The sequence below is a fragment of the Sceloporus occidentalis genome, unplaced genomic scaffold (assembly GCF_023333645.1).
Source record: "Sceloporus occidentalis isolate IW3139 unplaced genomic scaffold, rSceOcc1.0.p SCAF_103, whole genome shotgun sequence".
NCBI lineage: Eukaryota > Metazoa > Chordata > Lepidosauria > Squamata > Phrynosomatidae > Sceloporus > Sceloporus occidentalis.
In genome coordinates, this window is record NW_028317083.1 from 1701446 (window position 1) to 1714706 (window position 13261).

The following is a 13261-nucleotide window of genomic DNA, read 5'->3' on the forward strand; positions in this document are numbered from 1 at the left end:
GAACAGGAACTGAGAAGAACCTTTAAAGACCTTGCAAATTATATCCCAGTTAACACAGCCTTTATTAATAAATCCTACCCTACTCCTACAGTCAGCATTGGTCTACAATCTCTAAAATCATTTTATTTACATTATTGCATTTAATAAGAATTAGCTATAAACCAATGCATTTCACCCAAGAGTGCACTCAGGTGCAATACGTCACAATGTAATAAAGGCACATCTTCTATGTGGGTTATCAATCCAAAACGCAAAGTAATTATTTATTTATCTTTAATGGGAGGCTGCCACTCAAACTTGAACCTTATAAAGGTTTGTAGATTCATCCTCATTAGTAAACGTCAATCAAATTGTAGTTTTTTTTTTCCCAAGCAATCGGGATTTTACTAGAAGATTAAGCAGGTTCCTCTCTTTTACCCATTTTGACATTACCTTTGCTCTTCCTTCCTCAGTTCATTAGTTATCCACACAGATAAGATGACCTCTTATCCCAGCCTTATCTTCACTTATATCATATTTAGTGGTATGGTTCATTACCTCTTGTTTGACCATTCCAGGTAAATGGTAAGAACTTGGCCAACAAAACGTATGGTTTGATTGCAATAGGGCAATGCTGTTTTACAATAATAGTGTTCTATTTAGATAACCAAAAAGTACTCAGCTGGAGACCAGACTTTGCACAGTTTGGAACCGTGTTGGCTGTATATTGTTTTCTGATTACATATGATTACATATGATGTGCTGAAATATTTAGCGTCAGAGCTTACTGTCTAGGTAAAAAAAAATTGAATTTGTGGCTAAAATATTTTATGATAAGTAGGAAAGCAAACTAAATTTGCATTTGAACTGTTGATGTAGCACTGACACTGAAAAAAAGACAAATACATATACTTGGAGTTTCGCAATGATGCATAAAGGTCTTTAAACTATACAAAGTGTGACAGGGAAATTAAATGTAGGGGTTGGGTAATGTCTAGTTATGAATTTTGTGGACATTTCTTGGTCCAAATATTTACCTCTGTTATAATGAAGAAATCATCACCAGGCTCTCCTTGAACAACAATTTTCTCTCCATCCTCAAACTGAACAGGTTCCAGTGCATCTGCCACGGTCAGACGCTCCCACTTGTCCAGTGATTCTGCACAACAAATATTGTAAGGTTAATGTTTGTTGGGTATGAGCTCAGACATGAAGTATGCCTAAGGGAGCACAAAGATTCAACTGAGATATATCTAATGATAAATAAAACGCAGCCTGTGTATTGGGTTAACTCGACTGACCAGACTTGATTACAGCTGTCTGCCCTTACATGCTAACATTAGCAATACAAGTCTCAGATATGTAAGTTGTTTGTGAGGCCATGCGAGTGAACTACAGACAAGGGCATGCAAGTTCAAAATGGGTTCAAAGTGGCCTCTGGCTGTGTGGTGAAACACTCGCATTTAAAGTCACTTGCAATAAATCTGTTTTTATACATATATATATATATAATAAAGAATTGTGGAATCTAGACTACGACCATTAAAAAAGCTGCATAGATGTCAATTTAAAACAACATACGCAATTGAATGGGGTACACAGAGCCCTGTCAAGGGGATACATTTTACATGCGCATTCTACATAAAAATTACCTCTAGAAACGTTTAGACGAGTCTAAGCAAATTAACGTAAAACAAACACCCAGCACGTGCGCAGAGGGGTGCAAAGGCACTATATCATGGACACTGCCATATTATAATCCATTATTAATCTGTATTATTATACTTTAATATTTGACAAGGATCTCAACACATTTTGGTTCTACAAATAAATCTTTGCAGATATTTGTGGCTTTTTTTTTCAATGAAGAGAATTTATTTTATGAATTACTCTGCTCTCATTGGATGAGAGGTCTGCTTTGATGTTAATTAGATTCATAGTTGAGACTTGGAATCAGCACGCGCTGTACTGTGATTATGAGATATGTTTGCATACGTGGCTTTTAACTGATTTTTGGATTTGTGCCCTGAGAGTTGTATTGCTCGCTGGTGAGTATACGTTTAACGTGTGATCTGTTCTTTCCTTAAAAGTCTGGATTTTAGACATCTCATTCAATTAAGCGCTGTATCTCTACAAAGAGATTGCTCTATAGACCCTGGCATAATGTCTAGCTCCTATTTTTTTTTTTTTTAAATAAATAGTTCTCGTAAATCTGATTATCTATATAAGCTAAAATGAACTAAAATAGCATAAAATAAAAATACTCGGGAAAGCATTTCTTTAACTTCCCAACGTATAGAGCAAAATCCGAGTTCTCACAGTCTGTGTGTGAATAACGGATCCCACGGGGAAAACAAAAGATAGTTTTGGAACAAATTAACATAGTTTTGTGTTTTGTTTACAAACACTATGCATTCCAAGAAAAATATGTTTTAATTATGTTTTATGTTAGTTTACAGTTGCTGGTAATTTGTACAGTAGAATAATTACAGAAATCCACTGTTCTGAGTTCCTGTTCTGAAGTTTCACATGACCCTTTGCAGATCGCAACCATAGTAAAAGGAGTAGGTGCGCAAGACGTCTGAATACACATGTAGCAATGCATGATTAAAATCGTATTAGCCTCAAACACTTCTGATGGGAGCCTGTGCCATTTATCTACCACCCTCTCAGGGTCTAAACACAAGAATATTGAAAATGTCAGTACGTGCTCAGCAGATGTTCTACAACACAACACTCTGCAATCAAAAGGGGGATAAAGATTGTGATGTAAAGGAACCCAAGGATTAAGACACCTAAAACCCATTCTCTTTTACTATGATGAATCGTTTGCCTGTCTCGGAATCTTTTGAGCCAATGGCACCTACTGGTCGTGATAGGGTTCAATGCAGAAAGGAGCCGCTATGAAAGAATGCATTGGGGGCTCATGAATATGCTTCCAGCCACCAGGGAAACAACTAGACGGCATTTCGAAGCTTGTTTTGTTGGAAGTTAGGGATTGCGATTTGCTTCACCGATCTCCTAAAAAACTGGGCGTTTCTGCCTCTTTAAGAGCATAATGAGCTGGAAAGGTCCATAGGTTCAGCTGCGGGGGCTGTGCCGTGCTATAAGGGTCTCAAGGAACTGTCAAAGATCACCCCAAGTTTTATCGAGCCATTTCGTTAAATGCAAAACATCCTGAGCTAAATATAACAGTGGGTCAGACAACAGCAGCTAGGGGAAAAGTCTCTTAAAAAAAAAACCCCGGAAAATGGCTGAGCCAGACCAACATGTGAGTTGAAGTCCAGAACAGATATTTCTACCCCAGCCTACAACTTGAATCCATTGTAACGGGATACTTATTCAGTAAAGACAGGTGCAATACGTTAACAGCTTGGAAAAAGACCCAGGCTCATGCCCTCGTCCTCGTGTCATTATTTTGGTTGAGAAGGGGTTGCGTGGCTAAGCAATAGAATGATTTCTCACTAAGCGGACGTAACAATGACTTATTGGGTATGAGTCAAAACACGAAAAAAGAAAATCCTTTTGTGAAGTTCAAGAACGTATTCTCTGATTGATTCCGCTCAGCCACCATGACTGCATTTTGAGAAGAATGTTTGCTTCCTAAGCAGCGAATGTATTGATGTTTTGTTAAAACTGCTGCGGTATTTCAATGCCGTGATGTATTTAGTAACATGGATCCTAATGTAATCACTAATGCTAACCCGTTTGTTGTGCAATTAGGGGCATCTTGATAATGGCTGTTCCACGTATCAGACATTTGTCTGGCTAATAGTGATTGAGTGGTTAGGATGGGCCTTTTTTAAACACGGGACAATCGGTGGCATGTCCAAATTTGCTGCCTATTCACATAAATGAAAAAGGCAATAACTTGTCGACAAGCGGGTCTGTCTGCCTACAAGTAAACCGAACAAAGTGTCTATCATTCTGCGGCACGGCTGCACAACCCCAGTCCTTGAGGGCTGAAAGTAGGACACAATCTGTGGATGCCACAGCTTGAGCACAGGCCTCTTAACCACAAATTCATTAAATTACCGGGTTTTTTGGCAAAGAGACCAGGAGTTCCTGGCATCTTTGTGGCCCTTTAGGAGTTGAGCATCCCCTGTTTTAGCTAAAATGGCCTAAGGACAGAAAAGATGATTCCTAGTAAAATTTAGTGATCACCGCTAGTATCGGCCCTATATTTATGGAGGAAGCACCTGTGATGGGTGCTATGTGTAAGAGGTTGGTTGGTCACAGACGTTTACCGTGAACAGAGTTTGTTCCAAAACATAGACTTTGACCGTAGATAAGAACCATTCAACCCATGTAGTCTGCCCCTTTTCCTGATGAAAGGACTGAGACCTTAATTAATTCATGGACCTGTCTTAGATTCAGGAACCATATGCCTATCCCACGTATGTCCTGGGCAAAATGTGTTTCCTATGCCCCCTCCTGCATGCGCTAAATGCCTAATTTCAGAGAAAAGCACGTATCAGCGCCCCCAACCAGCTCAGCTCCATAGACAACGTCCTACTTTGTCACAAAGTAGTGAATTAGAGTTCGGATCTGATCTTCTGATACGCTGTGCTCATAAGCTTCAGTTAAAAACGTAAGTATTTACTTAATAATCCCCAGTACGTTTTTCATACATGTCCCACAACGTTTCCATGAAACTGTATATTTATGGCAAACATGATGAAAAAATAGATTCAGCAACTTAATGGTGGATTTTCATTATTTTTTTAATAATAAAAAATACATTAACTCCCAAATATCTGTGATGCGAAGTACTTTCTGTTGATGGAGAACAGTTATTTAAACATGGGAATATACACCATACATTCCTGCTTCCATCTCAAAGCAGCGGGGACTTAAACGTCCAGTCCGTGGTATCCACACGTGTAAAATCATTTAGGTTTGGTCTATGAGATCAGATAGCAACTAGGAAAAGCCTCAGTAACAGATGCAAGGCTACACGTAGCAAATAAAACGACTAGCATGCAGGACCCCCACGAAGGTTTATGTGGCTGCTGTGTGGTCCAAAGTAACTAAGCCTGTCTTGTTCCAGACTAAAAATGGTTCTCGCAATGTGTGACATCACCGACAGAGACGACAACTCACCCAGAATGGACACTTTGCTCAGGAATTCTTCATACATCTTCCGCTTTCTCAGTGTGCTGCCCTGTAGTCAGAAAAAGGAAGAAAAATAAATAAATACAAAAAAGAAAATAAAAAAGAAAAAGGAAGAAAAAGAAAGATAAAACTAATAAAAGTAAGAACATTACAAAATATTTATCAAGATTCCACACATTATTAGATGTTCTTTTTTACATAAGGTCACACCCAATGGCACCTGTAAGTCTAAGGATCTAATATTAACGCAGCCCCAAGGGCCTAACAAGAATATTAACTTCTATTTAACCTTCTGTGGGCAAAAAAAGGGGTGAGTATCACTTTTAGCTTGTTGAGAATTAATGGCACATTGGAACGGTTTCATATATTATTCTCCTTATATCCCTACAACACAATCATATTTTTTCAATTACTCCGAAGATATTATACATATAAGTGGGGATAGTCTGTCCATTCCTGTCAAAATTCACAAGACGAGTGACCCCGCTAAGAATAGGCCAAGAATGCTTTTAGATTTTTAAGAGGCTTAGAACAACTGCGACGGTGGGGCCAACATTAGCTACCCGCGCTAAGCCTCTTAAAACTCCTTCGGGGCAGAAAACGCCGTGATATACAACTGTGCACGTTTTGGAGAATTAATTGGCCAGGCAGGTGATATTCCTAAACTGGAAAATATGCAAAGGGCCTATATAAAAACACAGCCGTAAAACCCAAATCCAAACCATGTGCTTCCCAAGTAAAGCTCGTTCATGGATGAAGATAAAATACATTCAGGATGGGCGACCCTACACATCATGGAGATGTTTTTATTTACCCTTTGTGGTAAATGAAGTCCACTGTGATTTAATGACGCCTCTGGGTTTTCTCGTACTGGTGTATGATATTTAATAAGCCTTCCATAAAAAATGGAACCAAGTAACAAGATAGATTTAGTTATCGAGTCACTATGGAGACTCTCTCTGATAATAAAGGGTTTAGATTTCATCAGGCCAAAGCCTCTGCTGTGTTCAAAAGTAGAAGGTCTTCTGACGATGATGGAGGAGAGTGATACCGAGGTATTGTTGGCCCAACAAGGGACAGGGGGCAGATAAAGCAAACAAAGGTCCTCCTTAGCGGGGTAAATGAAGGCAAGATGAGTATATGATATTATATTCTAAATATGCTTGCAATACCTTTTAATGGACCAATAATCGGATAGTAAGATGTAGTCATATAAGCATTCAAAACTTCAGAGCTTTCATCACACGATGTGTCATTGGTAGAGTTTTGGAATGATTTCCTACATCAAGAAAAACTTTCCAAGTCCCTTAAATAACCCGCATGCTGAGTTCTAATGAAGTGGTTCCCTGGCTGGGTTCTAATGAAGCAATTCTCAGCCTTTAGCCCAGCTACGGAATGCCAGAAGGGACAGTTGTGCCCTAACTGCTCTTTGGCTAGCGTGTCCCTACAACCGGACTGGAGCAACCCTGGTGAAAATCAGCACTGGAAATGTTTGGCGACCCATATGTCTCCTAGGTTAGTTATTCCATTCTCTTCTGAATTTGTCTGAATTTATCCCGGCTGCCCTATTCCCCCGGCTTCCTCAAATGCTTCTCCATTTTACCCCACTGCTTGGTCCCAGTCCCAGTTTTAAAGGTCACGCGTCACCAGGCTGTCAAGGGGAGTCCATTAAGATGTCTGCACCTTATTGACTTCTGTCACGTAGGATAAGATTACAAAAGCACGAGCGTTGTGCTCACTTGAGATGTAGAAATTCTAAGGTGGCACCCCAAAGCCAAGCACTACAACAAAACGAATACATCTTAATGGGGAAATGTCCCTTTCCCAGCCTGTAGGGTAACTGAGTTTGTTTATTAAAACTAGCTTGTGTCTTTTGTTGTTAATCAATTGTTTTACAGATATTTTTATTGTATGGAAGCTGATATCTGTGGCAAAACTGGCATTTCAACTAACTCCATGTCCAGATGTTAGACGGCCCACTGGTCCCCTTTAAGTAAGCTTTAAGAAAGAATATAAATATCCTAAAAAAGGGGAGAAATAACTTAATGGGGAATAAAAATCATAAATCATGTGGATAGGATTGGATGGCTTTAGATGTAACCAGGCTGCTGGAATTGCACACACATATCCACATTGTTAATTCTGTGGCACCTACTTCAAAAAGGGTAATAATAACGTATATTGTCAGGAGCCAAGGGACCAATATGTGCCTGCGATTAGAACCAATACCAAAAAAGTACAGGTTACATATATTGCCATTTTAAATATCTGAGTACATTGATACACTGCAGCGTGCCTCAAACAAGTACATCAAAGTGTTAAATACAGTAACTCTCACGGGATTCTCAGAGATATCTACTAAATATGGCTACGCCTGCAATCCAGAGCCCGAGGAGGACTCTTATGGCACAGTGTGAAGGCATCTGTAAGGCAGAAACCGCAAGGTTAGATTATCTTCAAAGCTCTGCGGTACTAAAACGGAATGAGGACTTTGCTGCCAAACTCAAATGCCTTCTGCGTATCCAACTTTCCCTGCCAAGATGTCATTGAAAAAGCGCGATACTAAGAGGGGAGGGCCCGGCAGCACAGAATTATTTAATTACACCGAATACGACAAAGATGATCACCAAGAGACATTTGTGCCCAAATGCAAGATTTGTTTCCCAAGCACCTGATGAAGAAGATTGTATGTTGCCCTGAATTTTAGCCTGCAAAGACATCTACACGAATTCTTCTATTTATGCTCGGTACTATGGCAGAGATATATGAAGCACATCTAAAAAGTATTGTATTAGATCAATACTGGGGTGAATATTCTACTACCCACTCAGGGAAAGGCTGGCAAGGGGGCAGGAGAGAAATGCTGCTGAGGCTTGAAGATCCTGGCCCACTATGGTCACCAAAGTTGTCACTATTAACTGCATTTACACTCTTTGTAGCTTCCTTCTGTGAATCGGTATTAGACACTCCATGATGTGCACAGATTATTGTCTCCCAAATGTTATTTTGGCTGCGTCATTACTCACCCCCTTGGTTGGATTTGCCCCTCCAGACCAAGGGACGCCAACCCCCCCCTATACCCATTAAAAACACTCACACACGTACCGTGGGACTCAAGTCCTGAATCAGGACAGTCCTTCCAACACCATGAAGTATGGAGTTTTTATCGAAAGGACCATCATCAGTTATGGGGCCATTAGATGCGTCTGTTATATTACCGCCGATGATACCCAGTGTTACACAGCATTACCTTTAAAGGTCAGGGCATTAATAATAGAATGCACGGCACAGCATTCTAGATGTTAGAATTCACTCAGAGCTTGATGTGAGATGTGTCTGAAAATGTGTGCTAAGAGATAAGGCTGGCAGGAGTTCTGTCCCTTAAGCGCGTTGAATAATTTCTACAGATGTTAACTCACAGCAACCGTTCATATCCAGTTTCTGCTTCAGAAATGTTAAGTAACTAATGAATTAAGCATTAGAGTGACCACCCGATTGCTTTAGTGAGAAAACACGCAGTTATTTTTATTTCACGCCAACCTCGCCGCACCTGTGTAACCACAACACGGATTTTGGGAGGCACAGAAAGGGGGATCCAGAAATTTTCCAACGGAAGAGTGAATTAATGGTATCAAAACATTGCTAATCAGTGCCCGGTGAGTCCTGGTACATACATTCTCTTCTGTTTGTACAGTTTTGTTACTGAGTGCGGAATAAGTCCAGGCACAGCAATAAGGAGGACTTGGTTTCTGGTTACAGGTGATCCTGCGCAGTAGGTTGATGAATAGGGCCCTCTGTTCTGGTTCAAGACAAGGATAACAAAAGTGGCAGATGCCTCTGACAGCTTAAATATTCCCTTGTTTACTCTGAATTTGCTGTATCTCATGTCAAATTTTGCACCTCTCTGTCTAATAAGGCAAAAATAACAAACCTAAGGTTCAAAAATGATGTCCTTCCTTTGGAGAATGTTTGTATTCTGACATAGAGTTCCCGGTGGGCTGAGAAACTCATGCGAGATAGAAAGCCACCATCAAACTATAAGAGTCTTCAGGAACATGGACTTGTTGCCCCATTTTCTGAAGCCCACATGTGCAGGTTCCTGGGAGCCTCACACCGTGCAGCCATGGACAGCTTCAGCAATTCATTTCTAATTAATTATTGAGTAATAGAGATATGTTTCTCTTTTCTGTTACAAATAAATAATTAACAACTCACCATAAGGATCCTTCTGTAGCTGTCCCTGTCTATGCCCCACAGTTTCAGATCAGTTTTGGCCTTGACAGTCGCAGCTCTAGGAGTTCCATAGATTAATGCAAGTTCTCCAAAGCTCCCTCCTTCCCCAATGTTGGTCACCCATTCTCCGTTTACATAGACCTGGACAAAGAAAAGACAGAAAAAAGGAGTTTATTAGCAGGAAATTGTTTGCTCTTAGTTTATGTCCCCTGTTATCTGAAAACCTATTAATAACCTTTTTTTTTTTTTTCTAATGAGTCGAAGGAGGAAGAATAGAAGTCCAAACAATAGACCATAGTAGTTTCCTCACTTGGTCACAGAAGTTTGACAACCAACTTTGAGGATAAAGTTACAATGACCTGTTGCTTTAACACAATGGATGCATTTACTCCTGGATATGTTCAGCTTCTGTAGTTTATCGGGTTCAGTTCATTTTTTTTTCTTTACCTCTGGAGTCTAACACTCACAGAATCGACAAGCAGAACTGTCACAACTCTGATCTTTTGTTTCAACTGTCAAAGCTGAAAGGAAGAAGACGCGTTGATAACCATAATGAGGGTCGAAGGGGAACTGCAAACCTGTGAATGGAGGTGGGGAGGGAGGACACCTAGGTGGCCTTTCATGAATCTTGTTCTTTGTTCATGCCAGGCCATTTTCCTAAACCGATTAGCTCCCAAATAGTTTGCCTCCCAGCCAGTAGTTTTGTGAGCATCTCATGGGAAAATCACTCAAAGCACAAGGTGTCAGTGTGTTTGTTTGTAGGTAATACCCAAGGGCTCTGAGTTAAAGGCAAACTACTTGCTACGCACATTACGTAAGGTACATGATTATTGTTGGACAATACCGTAGGTAGACAAAATCTTTTTTCTGTAATCTGCTTCAATATCATAGTTTTATAATTTACACACATTTTAACTCGAAAATGGCGTCTTTTAAGGACCAAGACATATAGCTTTGAAATTTTGACAAAGGGACCTTCTACTGCCCCAAACAGCAGTGAATTAATATTAAAGTACTCAGAAGATACTTTAAGGTGTATTTTTGCCTTGCACATAATGATAAGAATACTTATTAAAACATTTTGCAGGTCCAGTGGCCCCTGTGCTCTCTGTAATACCTTTTGCCTGCTCGACGCAGCCAATCACTTTGCAGGAAAGCGCTCCTATTGAAAACCATGGGAGTACCAATTGCATATGTTTGTCTCATTAGACCCTATAGAATTCTTAATGGACTTGGCTAGTGGTGGGTAGCCCACACCAGCGCAGTACTGACATAAGCATGCGTAGCCGGTCGAACGCAACCTTTGCAATGGGCAAGAGCTGCGTTTCTGGGATACCAGCTACATGCATAGGGTGGGATTTGGAGGAATCGCTCTATGATCTTACAGGCAAAAATGGTCTCAGGATAAGTCTTTTAATTTGACTCTCTTATAACTTCACCACCCTAATGACCAAAATGATGAACAATAAATGTTATGTCCTGCAGCCAAAGTAATGGTGCTTTGGTACAGGTGGGACGCTGCATTGGTTGCTATGGTGATAAACAACTTTTTTTTTATACAGATGTGTATAATGATTTCACTAAAAACTGTAGTGTGTATTAAGGTATGAGAATTCGGGGTAATTTTTGGTAATTAAGGTGTTAATCATTTTTTTTTATAGTTTACTACTATCCTGTGTGTTGTTTTAAAGAAACTCTGAGGGTCGCTCGTTAAACATCACTAGTGATGATTAAGACATAAGCTCCCCATGTTTCCTAAAATACCCTTCTAAGAGCTGCTGATAGATTGTAAGCAATGGAATCCTTACTGTCATTATCTCTTCTTAAAGAGATAATAAAACCTTACGACAAGTCAGCCTTCCATTTCCTATGAATGGACTAATTGCTGAAAATGATCCTTCGGGGACCCTCTATTCCAACCGAGACAGACGTGATTTCTTCTAAGTCTGGGTACGCTCACAAAAGGATTTTAATGCAGAAACAAACCAAAACTATTTTGGACCTCACAGGCACCCTGAATCTCAAGTCAAGCCGTATAGCCGCTCCCAACTGCTCTTTAAATAACGGAATTCAGAATTTTAGTTCTGTTTATGTCAATTTAAATCTGCATTTGTACTGGAGGGAGGACGGGTCAATATGAACTGACGCTTAACTAATAATGTTCTCTTTTAAAAATGTTGTTTTTAAGTGATCCTAGCAATAAATAAACATAATAGGAGTGTGTCCCTTTAAGAAGCATTTTGCTACACACATCCTAGCCCTGCTGATAATATTAATCCTAGTTTTCCGGGTTTCATCACAAAATAGTAATCTGTATATGATCTGTATCTAAAAAGACAAGAAAGGCAATGATCGTTTTACTGAATGATAGAAGCGAGGCGATGATTTGTCACCCCTGTAGGAAGTTGTAACACGATGTGTACATTAAGAAGACCTTGTGCTATACGTCCCCAGTTATAGGGGGTGTACAAGCCAAGTGTTCGTCCAGCACAAGTATATTTCTATAGAAACAAATAATATAGAAAATACAATTTTACTGTAAAAACAAAAATGTGAAAAACCTTCAGGCATGGACCAAAAATCTCCAGCATAGCGTACAAAGCGAGTTTGGAACATGAGGAATGTTTTCTGGTGTAATTTTTGAAGTTTTTTGGCATTTTTTTCAATAAAATTAGATTTTTATTTTATGAAGTTTCTACAAGAGGGGCAGCAACTTCTTTTATTTTCAAATTGCTGCTTCACTGTTTCTATGGCAACTGCTTCTCAACGCCTGCTTTTGCATCACGTGATAATTCAGTGTTTCCAGCCAAAATCATGAATGAAAAATTCTGAAGGTTATTTGATTCAAGATTTATCTCAGTACAAAAAAAAAAAAGAAGTTCCTAATGCCGCATTCAGTTACAAAAATGTAAGATTTCGCAGAGTAAGTGGAACGGCGCCTTTAATAAATACCCAAACCGACTAATGTTCAGGCAGCTTCTTTACCCTAAATGACTTTTGTCTATGATACACAAAGATGCGTTGACAGGCTTCTTCCCAAACCCGTAACTTGAAAAAAAGAACACTGTTTTGATCAAAAAAATAACAAGGAAAAAAACATATCTTAAGGGCGATGTGTACTTCACAACACATTTTCTGTTAACAGATACTTGTGGCCTTTACTAAGTACAAACAAGGAGACGCAGAGCTATCAGAAGACAACCACTAAAGACAATCACACCCTGAGAAACAAACAGAAAGAGGAGGGAAGTTGCCTCGGGCCTTCGCACATACCAGGAGTTCCAGCTGCAAGAAAGGATAAGAGAGAAAAATGAAATTTAGGAAATGAGAAAAACTGTTATTTTCGGGCGCTGGCGGAACCTTTTTGTCGTCGTCACATGAAACACAAAAGGCTCTCTAAGGTTTGTGTTGGCAGTTTTGTATTGAAGCTGGGAAGCAAAGCTTGTCAGTCTCTGAAAAGTGCCGCGTGACGCGGCTTTTGGAAGTCGATCTAACGAGTCAGTGAATCTTTCCTTCCCTCGAGTCTCACAGAACTTTGTGAAAATAAAATTCCCAAACTAACGCACAACTTTAAAGGACTCGATGAAAGGTGGACTGATCTCCAGGGTCTGGACCTCGTGGAGTCTGTTACCCGACGTGACCACCGGCAGTTAGGAGCAAAAGCTCCCGCCTGAAGAGATAAGGAAGAAATCGTTTGCTATCTACTTGGTAAAGAGGACATCGATACTGTAACGTGCGAGTGCTGAAGGACACGCTCCACATTGCGTCTAGGAGCGCTGGTGGAGGTCAAGGCCCAAGGAAACCACGGGTGTAAATAAAAGAATTCTGGATAACCGTATACAAGCTTTAATTGGGCAATTAACGGAAACAAAAACAAAATTCCACTAAATCTCCATGGGTGATGTTACAAAAAAAATCAGCCAACAAAACACAT

General features: G+C 39.9%; 1 protein-coding gene across 1 annotated transcript in view; it reads right to left on the reverse strand.

The window, feature by feature from the left end:
• Positions 1-13261, reverse strand: part of LOC149283509 (cAMP-dependent protein kinase type I-beta regulatory subunit-like) — a 61643-nt gene that overhangs the window by 10205 nt on the left and 38177 nt on the right. Inside the window, exons 6-8 of the mRNA XM_089497493.1 lie at positions 9310-9468; positions 5083-5143; positions 1017-1138 (exon numbers count right to left, since the gene is read on the reverse strand). Of these exons, the coding sequence (XP_089353619.1) occupies positions 1017-1138; positions 5083-5143; positions 9310-9468 (342 nt within the window). The remainder of the gene's footprint in view (positions 1-1016; positions 1139-5082; positions 5144-9309; positions 9469-13261) is intronic.